The sequence below is a fragment of the Antennarius striatus genome, chromosome 9 (genome assembly GCF_040054535.1).
Source record: "Antennarius striatus isolate MH-2024 chromosome 9, ASM4005453v1, whole genome shotgun sequence".
Lineage (NCBI taxonomy): Eukaryota > Metazoa > Chordata > Actinopteri > Lophiiformes > Antennariidae > Antennarius > Antennarius striatus.
In genome coordinates, this window is record NC_090784.1 from 18570021 (window position 1) to 18589896 (window position 19876).

The 19876-nt window shown below is 41.7% G+C and overlaps 1 protein-coding gene across 5 annotated transcripts in view; it reads right to left on the minus strand.

Annotated features, from left to right (window-relative positions):
- Positions 1-19876, minus strand: part of cadm4 (cell adhesion molecule 4) — a 142080-nt gene that overhangs the window by 24501 nt on the left and 97703 nt on the right. For 4 of the 5 annotated variants that reach the window (XM_068324232.1, XM_068324233.1, XM_068324229.1 and 1 more), the window contains exons 1-2: positions 9270-11588; positions 2085-2231 (exon numbers count right to left, since the gene is read on the minus strand). In XM_068324232.1, the coding sequence (XP_068180333.1) occupies positions 2085-2231; positions 9270-9372 (250 nt within the window). In that variant the 5' untranslated portion in view covers positions 9373-11588. Of the gene's footprint in view, positions 1-2084; positions 2232-9269; positions 11589-19876 lie in introns of those variants that run through there. The other variant, XM_068324230.1, reaches the window with a different exon arrangement.

Consider the following 19876-nt stretch of genomic DNA (forward strand, 5'->3'; position numbering starts at 1 on the left):
GACGGAGGCTGTTCCCCAGAGGAATGTGGGAGTCTTGATTGTTGATTGAGCATTATTAACTACTCAAGGTTGTAATGATTAGGGAAAATTAGGGAATGTGTTCAAGTGCAAACTTTCAGAGACAGAAATATCATGTTGTATATTTGCAAACACGAAATGTGCCTTTGACTTATGAGGTATTTCTCTGCAGTTAATAACTGCAGTTCTTAAGTAGTTTTACCACGGTTTATAGGCTAATGCTATGAAGGTAATATGATTTGAAATGTCATTTTAATTCCTCTTTATCACACAGAGGATTAGTTTAACTAATAAAAATCAGTTTCGAATATGGCAAGCAGTAATTTTCTTACTTCCATAAGCCAGTCCTTTAACAACAGATATATTGCCTTACTATGTAGTTTCAGCCCTGGCAGTTAAAGTTCTTTACCACAAGCTCAAAGCCATGATATGAATATAAAAAATTGTTAACATTTTCATCTAAAATTTCAGCCATATGATACTCATATTAAAATTAATTGAATTGCAATAAAGGACTTTCGAGGCCTACAATAGCTGTGGTAGAGGGAGATGAGACAATAGAATGAGAGTATGAGTATCCCATTAGCATCCCATCAGCACCATGCAGCTTGAGTTAAGTAAGACCCAGCGAGAGTCTTATTTAAGATGGAGAAATGAGCACCTGTCACCCCATTACAACAGCAGAGCAATCCTTATCAGGATCATAACTGACATAACCATTGTTGGAGCAGCATGTCGGAGACTAAAAGAGTGACCAATCAGAGGATCAAATCTCGAGATGTAGATCTAAAAGACACTGTGGAGGAGTTCGAGCTCAGTTGAGCGGCGAGAGGGAGTCGTTTCAAGGAGGATTTAAGGTTTACAATTGACTACACAAGGCTTTCTTTTTTCTTTTTCTTTTTTGCCAGTGAACAATGCTGTGTTCCTGTCTTACAATGAGGAATTACTGGTCAAACTATATCACTATCATGTACAAATACGCAAAAAACAACGTGTAAACAGAAAAGAGACCAAAAATTGTTAAAGAATAAAGACTTTTACCAGTTTATCTGGCTGCTCTGATGAACGCGTGGGATGTTGAGGTGATGTCATAGACACTGGAAACTGGATATCCTATGGAGCCACCTGGGGTCATCATTATGGCTAATGTCTCTGAGAGCATCGTTATTAATATACAACACTTTCATAAAATTATTTTGGAATTATTTGAGCCATGCTGGGAATCAAGGAAGGGTGAAGTTGCACCAGCATGATACATTTTCATTTTTGTCATGTTGTTAAACTTGTTAAAATGGTCAGCATTCTCAATGTTGCCCTTAGTTCAGACACAAGAGTTAAACTAAATTTTGACACCATGCCTTCAGGCTGAGGTGAACCCTTACCAAAGTTATTCTATAGATTATTTTAGGTATAAAAGACTATTTTTTGCACAACATTTTGGTTCAATTAAGCCCCTCTACTCATATTTCAAAGGCAAAGTTTAACATCATTGATCATTGTTCTTTTGCCAGGAGGTTTTCAAGCAGCACTAGCAGAAAATGTGGCTAAGGTGGCAGCTTTTGCCCTTAATTAGGTAAGAAAATCTTTGTAGTGTTTTCCTCCCCTGAAGCCCTCTGTGAACTCTGCCTTTGTTATAATATTGGTTACAATGAGAATTTACCATATAACTGCAGAACACGCGAGATTGCCAAGGCCATACACTAATGAGGAACTGTACTCAGTTCTGTTCTCATCATAGGGGTTAACAGCTGATTATGCAGGGAGTTATGAACTATGCTTTTAAAACAGTTAAAGCAGTTGTACCGTTAGGGCAGAGAAAAACACCGACTCCTAAATTAACTCACGGGTTTATCTGACTTTCTAATGTGGAACAGCTTCAAAGGCATTTTCGGGACATTTGTAAAATGAAAAATGTAAAGTGGAAGAGTTGGTGAGTCATTGCTAATGTGTTTAAAAACCTGGTTTCTGATGTCACTGGGGGCAAATGCATTGATGAAATTTTTTTTGCAGAGATGCGTGCATGCACACACAGACACACACACACAGACACACACATATACACAAACCTCGTGTGCCATTGAAGAAGAGGGTCTGCCGGCGGGGATTCTGGATGACCACGATTGATCCATCGTAGTTCTGCAGACGGCAGGAGATCTGGGCAGTACCTCCCTCCAAAACCGTCACATTCTCCGCCTGCACCGCCTGACAACGGGCTGAAGGAGAAAAAGATGAAGGTTAATATTCTGAAACAGAAGGTGGAAGACCGAGAAGGAAAAAAACAAAAAACAAAACAAGGATAAAGGTCGAAACGGTGAAAATACAAACAAGTTTAAAATTTGCACCTACATTGATATAACCTTTGCTATTAAGGTACTAATTATGCATCCTTCATTTACTCACTGCTCATTGCATTGAAAAACTAGAGAGAAATGGATGAGAAGCTAAGAGGAGACTGAAAGATGGAGGTGAGTTTGACAAAAAAAAACAAAGTCATTAGAATTAAATTAGTAAGAGGGTCATTATCAACAACAGGGATGCTAATGATAAGCTTATTTCAATTCATCATTTTATGTGCACAAACACATGTGGACATATGAAAAGGTCGGTTCCCTCTGGCTGGTCTACCAGAATGCATCAACTCACGCATTTGAATTACTAATGCCTCATTTAATCTCTAAGTGGCTGTTGGTCTTGAATGTAGTCACAAACAAGCACAAACACATGAAGTGAGCCACCTGCACGTAATAGTCTAAAGTGCATTCTTATGGTGGAGTCTGTGATCAACCGGGAGCCAAAAAGCTGGCTGAAGCAGTGAGACGATGCCGACAGCCTCGAATGCACTTTCTGTAACTCATTCTGAATGCCATTTCTCATCCAGGTGCAAGCTAAAGCAATAGATTACCCTCCATTATCCTGTTATTATGGCTCTTATTGTGGGCATTTGAAAATGGAGGGGGGAGTCGCACAAACCTGCATGTGCTCACAAATGAAGATGCATATACACACACACACACACACACACACACACACACACGGGAACGAGAAACTTTTGCATCATTTCACAAACCAACTTGTCTCATTACATATTTTCAGTGAAGAGGCTGATAAATCTCAAGCAGCTGCTTTGATGTCACCGGCAGCCCAAGAGTCAGTAATGGCGAGGTTGATTACGTTCTGATTGGTGCGCTTCAACGTTTTGCGGGTCAGGCTGTTGACCCTAGCTGAATCAAATCTCACAGTGAACAGAACGGACAATGAAATCTGCCATTTGAATTCAAACGATTTATGCACAATTAGCCACCAAGCTCAAGCCAGGAGTGGATTGTGATTGCCTGGAGGAGAGGACCAGCTTGATGGCTTACCCAAACTAGTATTTATCAGCTTCTATTCCCAATTGTTTTTCCCCACTCCCTGGTAAAGCGTTGGCTGTGGGTAAGATTCAGAGAATGAATGACATCAATATCGATGCATAATGATGAATTCGGTAATAAAGTGGGCCGATGAAGATGGTGGCTCCGTAGGCCTATATAACTTCACTAAAGGATCTCTGGCGGCACCTGTGTAAAACTCACTTTGAGGAAAGAAACTGGTGCTAGACAAACAGATATGGACTGCTATAAACATCTATAGTGTAAACATCTACACCTCTTTACGGCCGAGCCCCTGGTAGGTTTCAGTGTACCAGTGTGCATGTAGGAGCACAGAAAGCGGGCATGTCCATTGTGTTGGAGTTGGAGTGGTTAACATATTCCAATTAAGTGTCTTTGACATCATCCAATTCTGACAACTTCATCCAAATTTAATTCTCTGCTCGATTTTAATCTCTTTTAATGAAATACTCACAGCCTTCATATTCATCACATCGGGGGAAGAGAGAGACACAATGGATATTGAACTGAGGACCAAAAAAAAAAAACCCCAAGAGGGAATTAAGGCAAAGGGGACTCTAAGACTCATTGAAACATAGTTCTTTTTTCCCTTTGGACAATTACCACTAATTGTAGTCATTATTGTTCCCATTCTCTGCATCAATATTGTGATTCATGTCAGGGGCATAGGGGTCTGCCACCATCATCCCAATTATTTTTCTAATGGCTGTTATTACTCATCACCATGGCAACCAGCCTAGGCTGCCATTGTTTTAAATAGTGATAATTGTAATAGTGCTTCTGTGCATACGGACAAAGGCTATGTGGTGTCTTTGTGTGATTAGTGACCCCTCTAAAACAACAGAGCAAAAAGGGGCCTCCAGAAAGACAGCGACTACATACAGTCAAAGAAAATGGTTAAAAGTTTGCTCCTGGGGGAGGGGAACGTGGAAACTAATTAGCTGTCCGTTTGAACACCCACTTCTCCTGACAGCTGTCACCTCTTGAAAGGAAATTAGATACAGTGCTATGGCAGCGAAGCAGAAACAAAACTGGCAAAGAAAAATAAAAATAAATAAGTGTTAACTCCAATTGCGGAGCGAAACGACTTGCATCCGCTGTCTCCTGCTGAGAGACACCACCCAGAAACACCTGCTGGCTTCTGGTGGGTGATCAATCCTGGGCAGAGAGAACAGAGGATGAGACGGTGGGGGAGTGAGGGCTCCAACCAAATGACAGCGGGGAGCTCGGAAGTGATGATTTGGGTATAATAATACAGCTGGCAGGGGCTGGACAAAATATACGACATGACGCATATTCTACCACCCCCGCTCATAACACAGCTGGGTCCCGCACTTTAGTTTGACTGTGGGTTTTTACAGGCCTTACATCAAGGCCATTAGTCTATGCGTCTGATCACCAGAATATACAGTAGACAGCAAAGGGATGAGGAGGAGTCAGGGGGAAGCAACTGTGACAGTGGTACTAATCTGACCCCATTACAAAGGGCCCATAATAAAAGAACCGCACAAGCACATCATATTAAGACAAAATGCTGAAGGGCAATCGATACTATGGCAGGGCACTGATGGCAAGAATCAATGGATAAATTAAGTGGAGAAGGCGAACAAAAGCAATCACTTCCCTCTCCAGCCAAGCGGGGGCAGTATTTCACAGCAGTGAATTGATGCTTCCCGTCATTTGAAATGCCTCTACCCTCACTGTCAGGGCCCCAGGAAAAAAAAAAAAAAAAACCAGGAGTCTTTATTTACTGCAGCAATAGAGCTTCCAGGAAGGGCCATCATTTCAAAATACATAAACAAATAAATAAATAATAGACGTACAAATTCATAAGACAAGGCTGTTCAGGGGCCCCTCCTAATGGTCCCGCAATGGGGTTGAGTTATAAGCTGCAGGAGGCAGGGGATAAAGGGACAGAGGGAAGGGAATGAAGGAAGGTGTGGAGAAAGAAAAAGAGGGGGATTTGGGAGGCAGCCAGGTGGACTGCTGGCTCACCCTTGGTCACGATAAATTCTAGAAACTGCCTCACTGGTGCGGGGTTAGCCGGCTGAATTACCGCCTCGCTGTGCCCCTCTCCCTCCATTTCACTCTCAACTTATTTCTCTCTCTCCGTGTCCATGTGAACGAAGAAAAAGTAAAGACAGGAGGAGAAAAAAAAAAAATCAGAGTAAGAGATGAGCTGTCTCCATTTGCCCCACACAAACCCCCCCCCCCCAAGCATCTTTGAAGCAGCGCAGTCACCATCTCCCTATTCATTATCTTTCAATTGGACGGGGGCCAAGAGCTTGTGTTTTCTTTACATGCTGGCCACGGATTTACAAGGGAATCGATGCAGCGGACTACAATGCACTGCCCCTTATGTTATTGCTGCTTTAATTAAAACAATAACCGGAGCTCATAGTTTCCACTCTTCTGGGGTCGACCGTTGGCAGCTTCTCCATCTCTTCCCATCTGGATGTATATTTTTCCCCCCATCATCCCAAGAGTCTGCGAGGCGAGCCGGTTTCCACGGTATTTATGCAAACTAAGTTTGCAATGTTTGTGCGACCGTGTACATATGTTTGTACTCACACTTGCTCCAGGTTAATCATAGAGTTTTGCAGTATATGCCAAATCTATGAAATAGCTGACTTTGAGATTCTCCTCTATACATCCCTCTGCAGACTTACAAGTCTCCCCCATTCCCTCTCCCTCCTTTCTCTTTCCCGTCTAAAATTATCACTTCATCTCTCCCAGGGAGCCAAAACTCTGCCAATCACATCCAGTGCAAAGAAAAGGAAAGATGCTTCCTCTATAAATAATACATAATCCTTTACAAATCTTGCTCTAGTCTCTCTCATTACTTTCATTATGTTGCTTTCTCCTGTTGTCCATTACCTCCACCTTCTCCACCACCATACTTAGTACAAAACTCATACGTGGCCCTGCTGCCTTCACGTCTAATCTAATTCTTACCATCTCTTCTGTACTCGCATTTAAACCTGCAGTCTCTCCATCCATCACCTGCCGTCTCTTTCCTCCCCACATTCTCCCTCCACCACTTCATTCTCCTTTCTTCTCATCCTCTTCCTTCTCCTCTCCCTTATCTTTCATCATTCTAAAGATCTCTCATCTCCATCCCTTCTCTCTTGGGCCCCAGGAGAATCATTGCAACTCTTTCTATCTCTCCTATTAGCTGCCTACTCTTAACTTCTGTCCTTCTTCTCCTTTCTTCATGTACCCCTCCCCCTTTCTTCATGCACCCCCCCCCCATTGCAATAGTTTCCTTCCAAGCTGCAAGAGGTTTTCATTCCCTTTGCGATCTCTCTCTCTCTCTCCCTCTCTTTCTTTTCCTTTTTGTGACACAGTGGGAATCTTTTCCTGCCTCTCTGCTGGTTCCATCTCCACACTCTTTTGCTAAATGTGATTTGTTCTGCAGCTCAAGTCTGCAGCATAATCGTGCTGTTTTTATAGCATGCCGGAAGAGTGGGAGAAAAGGAAAGACAGAGAGAAAACAGAGGTGGGAATGGGACAAGCGGATAAGACAAATGAGAAGGAAAGAGAATATTTCCTTTTTCCTCCCTCTTTCATCTTCTTCACCACACTTTTGCTTCTTTTAATTGCCGGTTATTTGGTTCGGCCTTCATTCAACTTTGTATGTCTCTCCATTTTGTTTTTCTTTCTGTCTTTAATCGTTCTCTCTCCTTGTCAAGAACATCAAACCATTCCCCCCCCCCAACTCTTTCACTATCCACAAGAGTTCTGCTAGCACTGCAATAGTAATCAGCATAATATTTTCCTTCATTAGAATTACTGACTTTCATGTATTCTTATTTTTCACACCCTGTTTTTCTCACACGGTCTCTATTTCTTCATCTTCAAATCCGCTATCATCACCTCCACCACTTCAAATTTATCTCCTCCCATTCTTTTTCCTGCCGCTCTCCTTTTTGACCTTCATGTCTCATGTCTCTCTGGGCCTTCAGAGAATACAACTTGCCTCTTATACCTCTCCATCCTGTCTTTGTTCTTTTTCCACCATATTGCATCCCCCTTGGTGTTCCCCCTCTGTTCTTGTCCACCCATCCCATTACTCTTTCTGTTCATTTGTTCGCCCCTTCTTACTCCTCACAAACCTCCATTTAAAGCTGGTTAGCGCTATCAGCTGTGCAGCGTTTTATAGCCGGGGTCTGTCACAGTCCCAACAACCCTACCACAATGGTCGCCAAACACAGGCCAGCGGCTTAGAGGAAATTTACAGGGCTTTTACGCGACAGCTACCACACTAGAGATTCACCACAGCCAAAAGCACTTGTCTTAACACCCCTTCAAAATCTGCCACACGGCCGCATTTTCCTCTGGCGTGTATCCGTGAGGGCGACGCCGTTGAATGGCCATGTGGGACAAACGGAATGTATGGGAGTGTGCATGCAATTAAATCGTGCTTGTGTAAAATAGCGTACGAGAGAGTATATGTCTGTGCGGATTCATGGCCCGACACAAAACCGCCCTACTGGCAAGAACTGCATAACCATAGCGACTGCCAAGACACAAACTCATTCTTTCTCTGTTCCATCACTCCCTCCATTACCCCCCCCCCCTCCCTCACCCAACAACCCCTTTCACCATACCACAAAAAAAAAACCTTATTTCACATGCAAAAAAAATAAAACACATTTAAGCAACACTGTGGAGAAGGTGCTGCGCAAACCGTCATCACAGTACTTGTTTGCCAAATTAGCAGTGGCAAAATAATATTTCCCATAATAATAAAGAAACAGTGACAGGAGGTATTAATAGCACACATAGCATCTCTGCCACTGATCCTGCCAGAGTTAATAGATTACTTCGGTGCCTTGTGTTCAGTCAATCTTGTGACTTCTGGCCACAAATGTCGACCTCATGCAGCTCTTTTCTGAGGCCTTGTCTCTTGTTTTTATCGTTGTACCCCTTCCCTATGTCTCTTTCTTTACGGCACACACACACACACACACACACACACACACACACACACACACACACACACACACACACACAGAGGCTGTGTTGTTCTCCATCTCTGTCTCACTGTGTTTCTTTTTCTGCCTCTGCTGCTCTCCCTCCCTCCTTCGCATACAGTATAGTTTCTCTCTGGCAACGTTCTTCTTTCCTTCTGTCAGTCGGTCTTTCCACAAAAAAATAAAAAAAACAAGGTCTCTCTCACAGCACGCCCTCTCATTCTTTTTCGAGTCGACAACTTCTCCATTTGGCTAGCCATATCTCTCCCACTCTGGGGTCCAACTTTCTTTTATTAGGCTCTTCAGAGGAAAGCCAAGATACTCTCTTGTATCTTTCCGTTTTAATTCGCGACCATTTCCCTTAAAACCTTTCCAACCGTCTGTCCACGGTCTTCCTCTCTTTCCCCATCTAGTCTCTCACACTCCTTTACTTTTCACCTCCTGGGCATACACTCCTGCTTTCATATTCTCAGTAGTCCTTATCATAATTACCAACTCCAACTTAATTACAAGCATTTTGAACAATTCATCTCAAGCTCTCATTTCACCATTCTTTAGCAGACTCTTCCTCCCTTGGACATGTGCTTTGCACAGCACTGCCTTTGTATCAATTTACACCAATTAGTATCACATTCAAAATTATGTACTCATTTCATACAACACAGGAAACTAAATGCATCCAAGAGAGGTAGATATGAAAGATGATGAAATCAAAAGAACAAGGACCTTTTTATTAGATTCTCACATCTTGACTATAAAATTGCAGATTTACTTGTTACCTTGACTCGCTACATTTTGGAGTTTAATGACTCCTGAATCTCCTTGTATCATGTGATGTGTACTTCTGTTTGGTTTTACATGTGAATGTCGATGTGTAGCAACTTACGGGCGATGCAGAGCAGGACCAGGACCAGGACCAGGCTTCGTAGGACCAGTGAGAAGGGGGCAGGGAGGAGGCAGTAGAGGACAGAGTTGTGGACAGGCCTCATTGTGTATTGAGAAGCTCTGTGTGTATATGAGCGAAAGTGTGCGTGACGTTGAGTGTGTGGATGTGCACGTTTGATCAATGGCTCCTCTGTGACCCTGTCTGTACCACTACAAACACACTAGTCTATACACGCACAAACACACACCAATTTGTTCTTTACTGCAATGCCGCAGGCACGTGCGCACAATAGTTGCTCAGCTTTACTTCACCGCAGGCAAACAGAAACCGCTTTTTTGAAAAGAATGCTTAAAAAAAGGAATCTTATTTGTAATAATGCATTACAAGAAATGCAAAGGAACTACTTCGGTTGCCCAATCACACAGAGCTAAATAGCAGCCAGGGATAGCAAAGACAGAAGTTTTGCAAGCAACGGACGTGCAACTTTCGACACTGTTAACAACACTATTTCACTGTGTAGACAGAAGTGCCCTAATGGCAGCAAAAAAGTTTCCTTATGGAATTAAGCACCATGTGCCCCTTGGAAAGAACTTGCGCTCTTTTAAATCCATACAGGGTCGAAATGCTGCTGCTGCTACAAAGACGTACAAGAACTCAGTGCCATCTATGAAAAGCTACACAACATTGTCAGGCTAGCTACTTTCCACCAGTGTTCAGAGCCTCCTGAGACCCTAACCCAAGACTGTCAGATCAATAAACGAGAAAAAACCAATACAAAAAGTCACTGACGCTGACCTACAATACTGTGTTATTTACCAGCAAGTGAATTTAGCAATGGCAGCTACGCAATTAACCAAACAAGGGATAACTTAATTAGCACCTTACCAAGCGACCACTGTGGTGTCAAAGTCAGAGTTAGGCTCTGAGTGCCAGGCACCCTAACAATCAGCCACGCAATTAACCACAACAACAGACTGCTTGTCTTCTGTAGGTCAAACCACCCTGCTCCAGAGAACGGAGCACATCAATAATACTATATTCCAATCAGACACAGGTTGGGAAACTCTCCTCCAGAGCAAGTCAAGTTTCCACTTCGCTGACATTGACTGAATGCTTACTTTTGAAAAAGAGCCACCTACATCGTCGCATCTGACCCTTTCTGCTTTTTTCTCCCAACAAATCAACAGGCAGGAGTCAATGCTTCTCTGAGCTATAGCCAATCCAGGCCAGGCCTCTGGAGAGTTAGAGACAATATCTTACAACTCATCTGGAGATAGCTAAGGTTAAATAAAATCCATTGAGCTTGAGTGCTGCTCTATAAAGGTGGAGTGGAAGTGCTTGCCCTGTTCAGCACAACAAGTGAAGGGTTGTGCAAACTGCAGTCAAACGCTTTTGTTTCAGATATTACACTTTTCAATGTGGGATTTTACCCCCGAGACTTGAGACATAATTCTTGCAAGGTATCTGCTATTATTCGCATGAATGCTAGAGCTGTTTCTGTGCACATATATCACGTATACCCTGATGTCTAAATGAACAGAGATCTCACATGGTAATTTCTTACTCCACAGAATAATCACAGGCTATCAGACGCTGTAATCGCACAGCACCTCTCATCCAGCATGTTCCACTGGGTGCAGTCGGTGTTACATGCTAATCTCAATACCTACTGTGCTTAAGGCCCGGTCAGACTTCTACTGATCGGAAGGACTGTGCATCATTGGTTTCCAAGAGTGTAAGGTGCATTTAGTCTGTGTAATCATGCATGTTTAATATGTGTGTTTATTAGTAAGAGTGTGCGTGTGTGTGTGTGTATCTGCAGCAGAGACAAAGCGTGATGAGCTGCGACGCACCCTTCGCTAAGCCCTGTTTGATGGACTAAAATGTGGCCATCATCCTTAGATTATGAAACACTGCCCACTCTCTCTCCTTCTCCGTGGCGGGGAATAAACAACGCACTCTAACAGCAACGGCCCTGACACATCTCAGGAAGCTGGATGCGGATCATCGCCAATGTTCTCTCCCGCGCTGACCTCACCGGTCTTCTGGCTGATGAAACTTTCTCTGTCTTGGTGTGTACAAATAATTCAGGTCTGCCAGGTCTGGAGCCTGGCAGCCGCCTGACAGAAACAAAATCTATTCACTTGTTCAAATTGATCTCCTTAAATTGTGTGTCCTTCCTCCATCCTTTCTGTCTGCATTTCCTGCAGTCAGTCTGTAAAGGCTGGTTAGTTCCCACCAAGTGGTCCTCCTTTTGCTTCACTTCCTTCCTGTTGATCTCTCAAAACTGATAAAATCCGACTGTCGTACCGTCGTCAGTTTCTTCCAGCTGTCTATCCGTTTCTTCCCTCTGCTTGTTTATATAACCCCAGTTACCCTCCTCTTCCTCCAAATGTGTGTGTGTGTCAGTGTGGGATCAGCGTCTGAATATTTTGCATACTATTTTGTGAAGGTTAAAGATGAGTGTGTGTGTGGATGGAAGCAGTGACAATGGATGCTTTTCAGGTCAACCAACAGTGGCGGTGTGTGTGTGTGTGTGTGTGTGTGTGTGTGTCTGAATGTGCTTTTCTGTCCAGTGTGGACTGAAGCAGAGTGTACATTTGGCCCTTTCACCATCTAATACCCATTAATTTACCCATGCAGGCACACACAGAGGATCATAGTGTCTCTTTATGCTAAATGACCATTTTTATGGCTGAAGGGATGCACACGGCTGTCTGCTGACAAGTGTCGTAACTGTGTGTTTTTGTGCAGTATTTTTTTAGAATTTGAAGCAGATGAGTGTAAAGCAGAAATAAAACACGACTGACAGATTTGTGAGTTACGCTGATGTGAACTCCATAAAAAGGTGAGGGAGAAATCATTACTAATAGACAGTCCAACCTGACATCATATTTTGCATGAACACATCATGCATAATGCAGCTTCTTTGTTCATGCTCATTGCCAATTTACTGCTATTGGCAATAAAACTGGTAATACAAAGCCAATGGTGGAAGTTAACTACACAACTCCACACATCTATGACATTCATTGTCCCGTAAGCTGCAAGAAGCAACGGCTTTGCTTTTACAATGGCTTCTCTACTTGTTTCTTAATCAACTTATCATAAACTGCGAGATCTAATTTGCCAAAAGCAGTATTTATCTGTATGCATTTAATTTGAATAATTCCACTCCCCATTATCAAGTCAAATGAAGTCACATTTATTTATCAAGTGCTTTCAACATAATAGGGTCACCACAAAATGTTTTATGGTGCAACAAAGGACATAATTAAAGACAAAAAGAAGAACAGATTGCAAACATTGCACTGTTGGCAAGTGTGCGTGTGTTTGCATTTCTGTGTACTTGTGTCTCTACAAAGTCCCTGTGTGGGCAGCCCCCTGATGGGTGTGTTTGTTTTTGTCACAGAGTGCGGAAGGAAGGGAGGTAATGGTAAATTGCGTCCCGTATCCTCCCATTTTTCCCTCCCTCTCTTGTCTCTCTTATCCAACTCAAACTTTTAATGGGCTTCATTGGTGCCACCATGGAATAAGTGTTGCCAAAGCACTTAAGGGGCTTAAGTCAGCGGCGTGCTGAAAATATTAAGCACTCAAACAGCCTTACAAGGATTCCTGTCTGCTTCAGTATGCTATGGAGGTCGTGCCAGCATTTAATACCAATAGTATTTAAGAGCTCTGACAAGGAGAAAGAACAGAAATATGACTCTATACAGTGTGTACCACAACTGGGAATAGATGGGGCGATGGAGGCAGGTGGGAAGGATAGAAAGAGGCTGTAGAAGCATAAAGGAGGAGACGAGGGAGAGCCAAAGGGTATGTGACTGAAAAGGGGGCAAAAATATCTGTGTAGCCAAAGATGAAGAACAAAAGAGAGAAAGTCTTAGAGAAACAACACAGAGAGTAGGCCTTCCATAGGAGAGGAGGAGGAGGTATCGAAGAGGAGAGACACGAAGGAATCAGGCCAAGGTGTGGGAGGTAAGGGGTTGATGGGATAGCTGTGAACTAGCAGCAGAGGGCTAATACAGAGATTCTATCAGGAGGCTTATCCAAGATTAAATTTCTCTTTGTCCTTAAGGCGCTTCTTGGGTAAGCGGAAGTGTCGAATTTATTTCTTACGTCTCCCTTGAGGTGGTGCAATCGAGTGGGTTCGGATAATATATTGGTACGTGAGTGTGAGCGTGATGTTGCAGGAACATGTATATGCGTCTGAGTAGGCGTGATGCTCGAGGGTTTATTAGCTGGCAAAGTGTGAAGGAGGGCATGTGTTCCTGAAAGGTAAAGATAAATCAAGCAAACATCTCCCCAAGGGTGTTTGAACCCAAGTGAGCCTCAAAGTATTAGTGTGGTTACATTAATCTGAATTGTGAGAAATTCCTGGAACAGCCAAATTCTATACGAGCCTTAATTCAAACACTGAATGATGCTGCGTTTCCAGAGGAGAAAAACCAAATGCAAAATCGTAAAGTCACCTCAGGACATCTTTTTCAATGATGGTGATGACATGTTAAAAGCAAATTCTATGGTAATTTGAAGTATATTTTCTCTGTCTGTGCACTATCATTATTATAACTACCTTTACACAGACTGAAGCTGGAAACTGGATTAATCCAACGCAGCAACAGCCGGTAACAGTTAGGCACAAACTATTGAAAGTTACCCAAATTAAGGCAGTTAGTTTACTAATCGACAAAATGTACTATGGATTGATTTCATTCATAATGTCCAGAGTAACAGCTGGGAGTGTTGGATAACTGCCTCACAGCAACAGGCAGCAGACTGCAGTCCTCTAAACCTGCCTATGGTGAGTCTGAATAGATTTTTAGGAACAGGTAGATTTAATGAACACGCAAATTTTTCCGTGATATTTTAATGATTCACTGGTATCGTAAATTTAACTTTTTATTTTTACTTCTTTACTCATAACATGCTGAGGTTTTTGGTGTTGTCTTACAATATTACTGACTGTGTCTGCTGCCTTGTCACTGAGATCCAGCTGTTGTGGTAAGTTAACTGTCTAGTTTGTTCCCTCTTGGGTAATGACAAAGATTGTTTGGTGCTAATTATGAATAAATCACTTCTTGCCCGTTGAATTTAGTGTCTGGCTTTCCATCTTCATGTCCTCTGATTTACTTGACTTCTACCATTGCGCTTTTTTTTTTTTCTTCTTTTTGCCAGTGAATGACCAGATGGCTTTCTCGAAGGTTAATTGATGTAACATTGAAAAATTATTTTTTTGGATTTAATACTATCGCTAGAATTATATTGTCCGTCTATGCCTTACAGTTACCTTCCATAATGGTTGGTGTTCAAAGGTCCCATATTCAATCAATTTAATGTATTTGCTCTTGTCTCTCTTAGATACTAATTCAACATGAGGATCTTAAACTCTGACTTCATGACCACTTCATATAGTAGCAGATTTTTATTTCTATCATACCTTTAATCTTGGACTGTATTTTCTCAGGTTATTCATTGCAGTAAAACCAGAAAGAGACAAAGGCCAACAGGGCAGGATCGTCTCCCAGAGGACAGGGGAATTCACTCATTCGAAGATTATCAATTCCCATGTCTCCATTCTTTTGAACCTGAATTATATACAGGTCAGTGAGAGCTCTCCAAGCACTTCATGCCAATGCAGTCAAGGTTATTCACCAGTTCAGTCTTAAATTATATTCCTGTAACCATATTCTTGTTCTCCTGCCATTTTGAAACTCTGGCTATTCAGTTTGTGGCTCACACACCATTTTCCTAAATACCATTTTTCACATTTCTGTGTGTCGTGTTGTTTTAAAGATGATGTATTTTACTAATTGTATTGTAAAATATATTATGATCCAGCGATTTGCCAAAATAACTACTCAGATTGGACTATTCCCCATTCGAGTAGCACAAACTAACAAACAAATGAGTAAACAAATAATACGTAACTTTTATATTTTGTAATGAAAATGTAGTGACAACCACAATGTTTTTAATTTCTACAAGAATATTAAATCTGTATATAGTTGTGTGTTTTTTTTTATATCATGCACAGCTAAAATTCCCAGCCGTAATGAAAAAAGCCATTGTTTGCATTGTTAATCATATATTTATTCTTGTTTATTCTTTCTTTACTGACGTGTTTTTTACTAAATGTGCAGAAAAAATATACTGAATAGAATTTAACATTAAATCAAAGTTGCAGCTATTGGAGTTATTGGCTGTGCAGTTTAACAAACTGATAAAAAAATGCATAGCAACATTATTTTAATCGCCACTAAGCTGCTACTACTTTAAATTCACAAAATCCTTAGTAAGTTAGAGTACATGATATGAAAGTGGTAATGCGTTTGAAAACTACATTTGCAGTAAGTAAGTGTACAAAAACAGACAAATTAATGTTAAGTTAGCTGACATGTACTGAAGCACTCTGATTCAATGTGAACAAGAGAACAGATATTCAGATTTATATATTTTTTATTCTAAATTTAAAAAATAGTTATTTTTTTCATTTTTTATGATATTTGTTTGATAGAACCGCCAAAGTCTCAGACTCCTGGAAAGTTAAATGGCTCACAGGAGAGCATCATCTGAGCTGTCCTGGTTGAGTAATCTTCTTTTGGTTCTCTCAAGTGTAAAGAAAACATAAATCTGTGAAACTATTGTTGAACATACTGAAAACTTGATTTTTTTTTAGAAGGAGAAAATCAGGTCCCATGCCTCAGTATATTCACCTTCACGGTCCTCTGCTCTCCTATGTTTTTCTGATGTCTTGTTTGTCTGGCTAAGGTGTGTTTAGGTAGCCTAGAGCCAAGCACTCGCTAATACAAGTGGATTTGCTCTGAACTGTAATTAAAAAAGTCACAGCTTCTCAATCTACGTATGCTCTCAGTGACTGCATTTTCTGGAGATGTGGCTCAAGGTACTTCCTTCTCACCTCACGCTCCTGGATGAAATAATCAATATGACCCAATCACTCGGGTGCGTTTCGATCGACACCATCTGTATTTCTTCGCACAATTTAGGATTAGAAAGCTTTGATTTTCTTTATTTTACGCCGTCTGTTGACAGTGGAGTCTGACAAATAAATAAAAGTCGATATGGCTCGGATCATGACAGGCTTATAAGAATACAAAACAGATGTTAGGCTTTGAATTACTGGCTGTCTGAAATATTATGGTTTGGCCGTGAATGCATGAACAGGCAATGTTTCATACAGTATACCCCCCGCTTTGCCTCACCTTTCTCTATGTGTCTGCAGCAGACCAGGAGATTCATCTCCCTTCCTGACAGACTTGGCGCTGTCTTCTCACTTGTCTTCAAGAGGGGACAGAAAACATGGAGGCACTGTGGTGGCCATTGTAAAAATCCTATTATTAGCTTCATCCCATTATGCGTTAAGCATGCATCAACTGTGCAATTTATGCTTATTCTTCTCAAGGCTGGCAAAGTACTGAGCATGCATTTTTGAACAAAAGACTCAAGTGATAGACTGAAAGAACTGAAGACGAAGAATCCAATTGATGGTCGGTGTGTTAGAGTAGTAGAATAAACCAGTCGAAATACAAACACTCTTCCTTTGGTTAATTCTCGGTATTTAATTTATTCAAACAGACATTTAACAAATATGGGACTTTGCACCTTTCTCACATGCACATGGTTTTATCCCAACAACTACTACAAATGTTTTTGTCTTGGGGCCATTATCATACAGTGAGACTGTTTTGCAATTTGTCTCCATTGCAAAATCTGGGGAGTCTTTCCTTTTACTACAAGTGGAGTAATATGCTGTAACACTCTTGAACAAAACTTACAAGAATAAAACTCTTTGCTTTTACAAAGAGATGTTGGGAAATAGACCAATGTGGTAGAGAGAAGCACCTTTTCAAAGAAGCATATATTGTATTCTATTGAAGACTGAGTACACCCTTTAACCTGACCTAGATTGTCAAATTTTGTAGCTGGAAGGCAATAAATAGTAGTTGGTAAAGATAAGTATAAGACTGTGGTCTGGATAAAAATCTGTGGAGTTCAACAGCAACTTCATTTTTGTTGCTATGTTAGAAAATTCAAACTTTCATGACAGGGAAAAACTGTTACAATTACTGTTTATAGGAAATCTGGCAGATAAATCAAGTCAGCTTATTATATTATATTAGTAGACATTGTTCAAGTGTAAATGATTGAGGAGACATAGACAAGGCCATGAAATGTGAATCAAGTACTCAAGCAATCAATTCAAAATGGTAGATATTTTCTTTATACGCATTCATGGCTTTTAAAGTAGTTCCTGGTGTTTCTCACACATGCATTAATAGAAAAATACACAGCTGAAGTGTGAGAAGTCATTACAGGCATACTTTATGCTTAACATGCAAGGTTCCACCATCGGGACTCAACAGAATGCTAAACTCAGTCATTCTGCATTCAGCAAGATAAATGCAAACAGTGTTACCTGCCAAGTTAAGAACATACTGTCGGAGCTCAGAGTGTTTCTCCGTGTGCTGTGAGCCACATGCTACACAGCTACCTGCTGGGAGTTACACTCATTATCGTCGCGGTATCCTACCTCCCAGTGACAGGCTGCGACTCTGCTTGCTGTTTTCTCTGCTGCAGTAAAATGTGCCAGTCTCTCTTTGTTGTGTTCCCCTTGTGCATGTGCAAACATTGGTGTTGTGCATGTGTGTAATTTTCCTTTGTTCCCTGATGTATGTAACCATTGAAGAGAGGTCGCCACCGTGCTCACGTGTGCACTCACCATCGTTTTCTTTACTCTCCAGGTAAATGTGGGGATTGTATTATTGATGTACCTTCAACCTGTCAGGGTTGCAACATATGATGTTTTACTTTTCTCTGCAGGATGTTGGTTACTATGGTTTAATCTGTACACGTAAGAATTTTGTAGCATACACTGTATTATAGGTGAATGTAATTGAGCAGTTATTTGCAACTTCCCTTGGGGATGGGTGCTCCGCCAACCAGCTTGACCCCATTCCACCAATTCACAAATGCTTAACAAAGGGAAAATTTCTCCCTAGTGTGATATAATCTTTCCTTTCACCCAGTGTCTCAATGGAACCCTTTATGGCTTTTTATTACATCTCTTTCCCTCTCTTCCTTTCTTTCTCACTATGCCATTCCTGATCCCTCCATTCGCATTTGTCTCACTCCCACCTCCCCGCTCACCCCTGATGCCTTTTTGCCGATAATATCCTTGCTCTACTCTTCTCTCACCCTGACCTTACAGAAGGTCTTTGGACCGGAGTCACTCGTGTTACTCTTTCTCTCCCTTCTAGTTCTCTTTCATTCTCTTTTTCATTCTCTCTCTGGAGGAAAATCACACACTCATCAGTTTGCCGGCTCTGTTCCTGACGAGCAGGCTCGCAAGGAGAATATTAATGAAGCTCCTCAGCCAATTAACACCTAAAGCACATAACCTTTTATGCCAGTGGACAACACGCATGAATGTTCACACACAAACACACACACACACGCACACACTGCACGCACACAGATGCACACCTGAAACAAACATTTGGAAGAAAACACACACATGCTACTAGACACAGATCAGTAGAAAGAGAAAAAAAGGCCTCAAAGCAAAGACATGCTATCAAACACATTCTTATGCTCCCACACTCATACACACACACACACACACACACACACACACACACACACACACACACACACACACACACACACACACACACACACACACTGATAGACTGTGTTGATGAGTGTGGGTGTTGAGGGAGAAGGACATTTATAGTGGCAAGAGGAGGTAATGTTGAGAGGAAGACATGCGAAGAGAAGAGAAGAGAAGAGAAGAGAAGAGAAGAGAAGAGAAGAGAAGAGAAGAGAAGAGAAGAGAGAGATTTATGAAGTGTGAAAAAAGGCATAAAGAAAAGGGGGAAATCAGTGATAGAAGGTTAACTTGGCTGCTCCTGACACGGTTCATGATAATTTGAAGGGTTTAATAGTGGGTGCACACACATGCAAACACACTGGACAGTGGCATACACAAAACTGTTTCTGCCAAGACAACACAATGCATAAAACATGTTTCTAGAAAGGGCATTAACAGTGAACTTTAGCACGCACGCACACACGCACACACACACACACACACACACACACACACACACACACACACTGTTTCTGGACACATGTGGAGTATTATCCGTGTATGCATAAAACATGGCGAGAGACAGCAGGAGCATGTGGCGTAAGGGAGATAGGGAGAACAAGTGTGAGCGGACAAAAAGTGTATGGTAATGACCCGGCTAACGAAAGGCAGCTGCGAGGGGTAGAGAGTCAGCGAGGGACAAGTGTGAATGTGATAAAAGTGATGGTGAGGCGGGAGGAAGAGAAACTTTCCTCACGGCCTGCTGCTTCTGGATTGAACGGCGTGCAAATGAAAAATGGAGATGAAATAATTAGACAGGCTGACTAGAAGCGCTCATCTAAATATGTAAATGCACTTAATTTTACTTTGATTTGCTCCACTGCTTCCCTATCACTCTCCCACTTTCTTCATTCCATGCTTTCCCTCTCATCGGTTACTATTCCACTCTCTTCTTTTTTTTCATCTCCTTTAGCCCCATAGTTACTCGTCCCTCTCT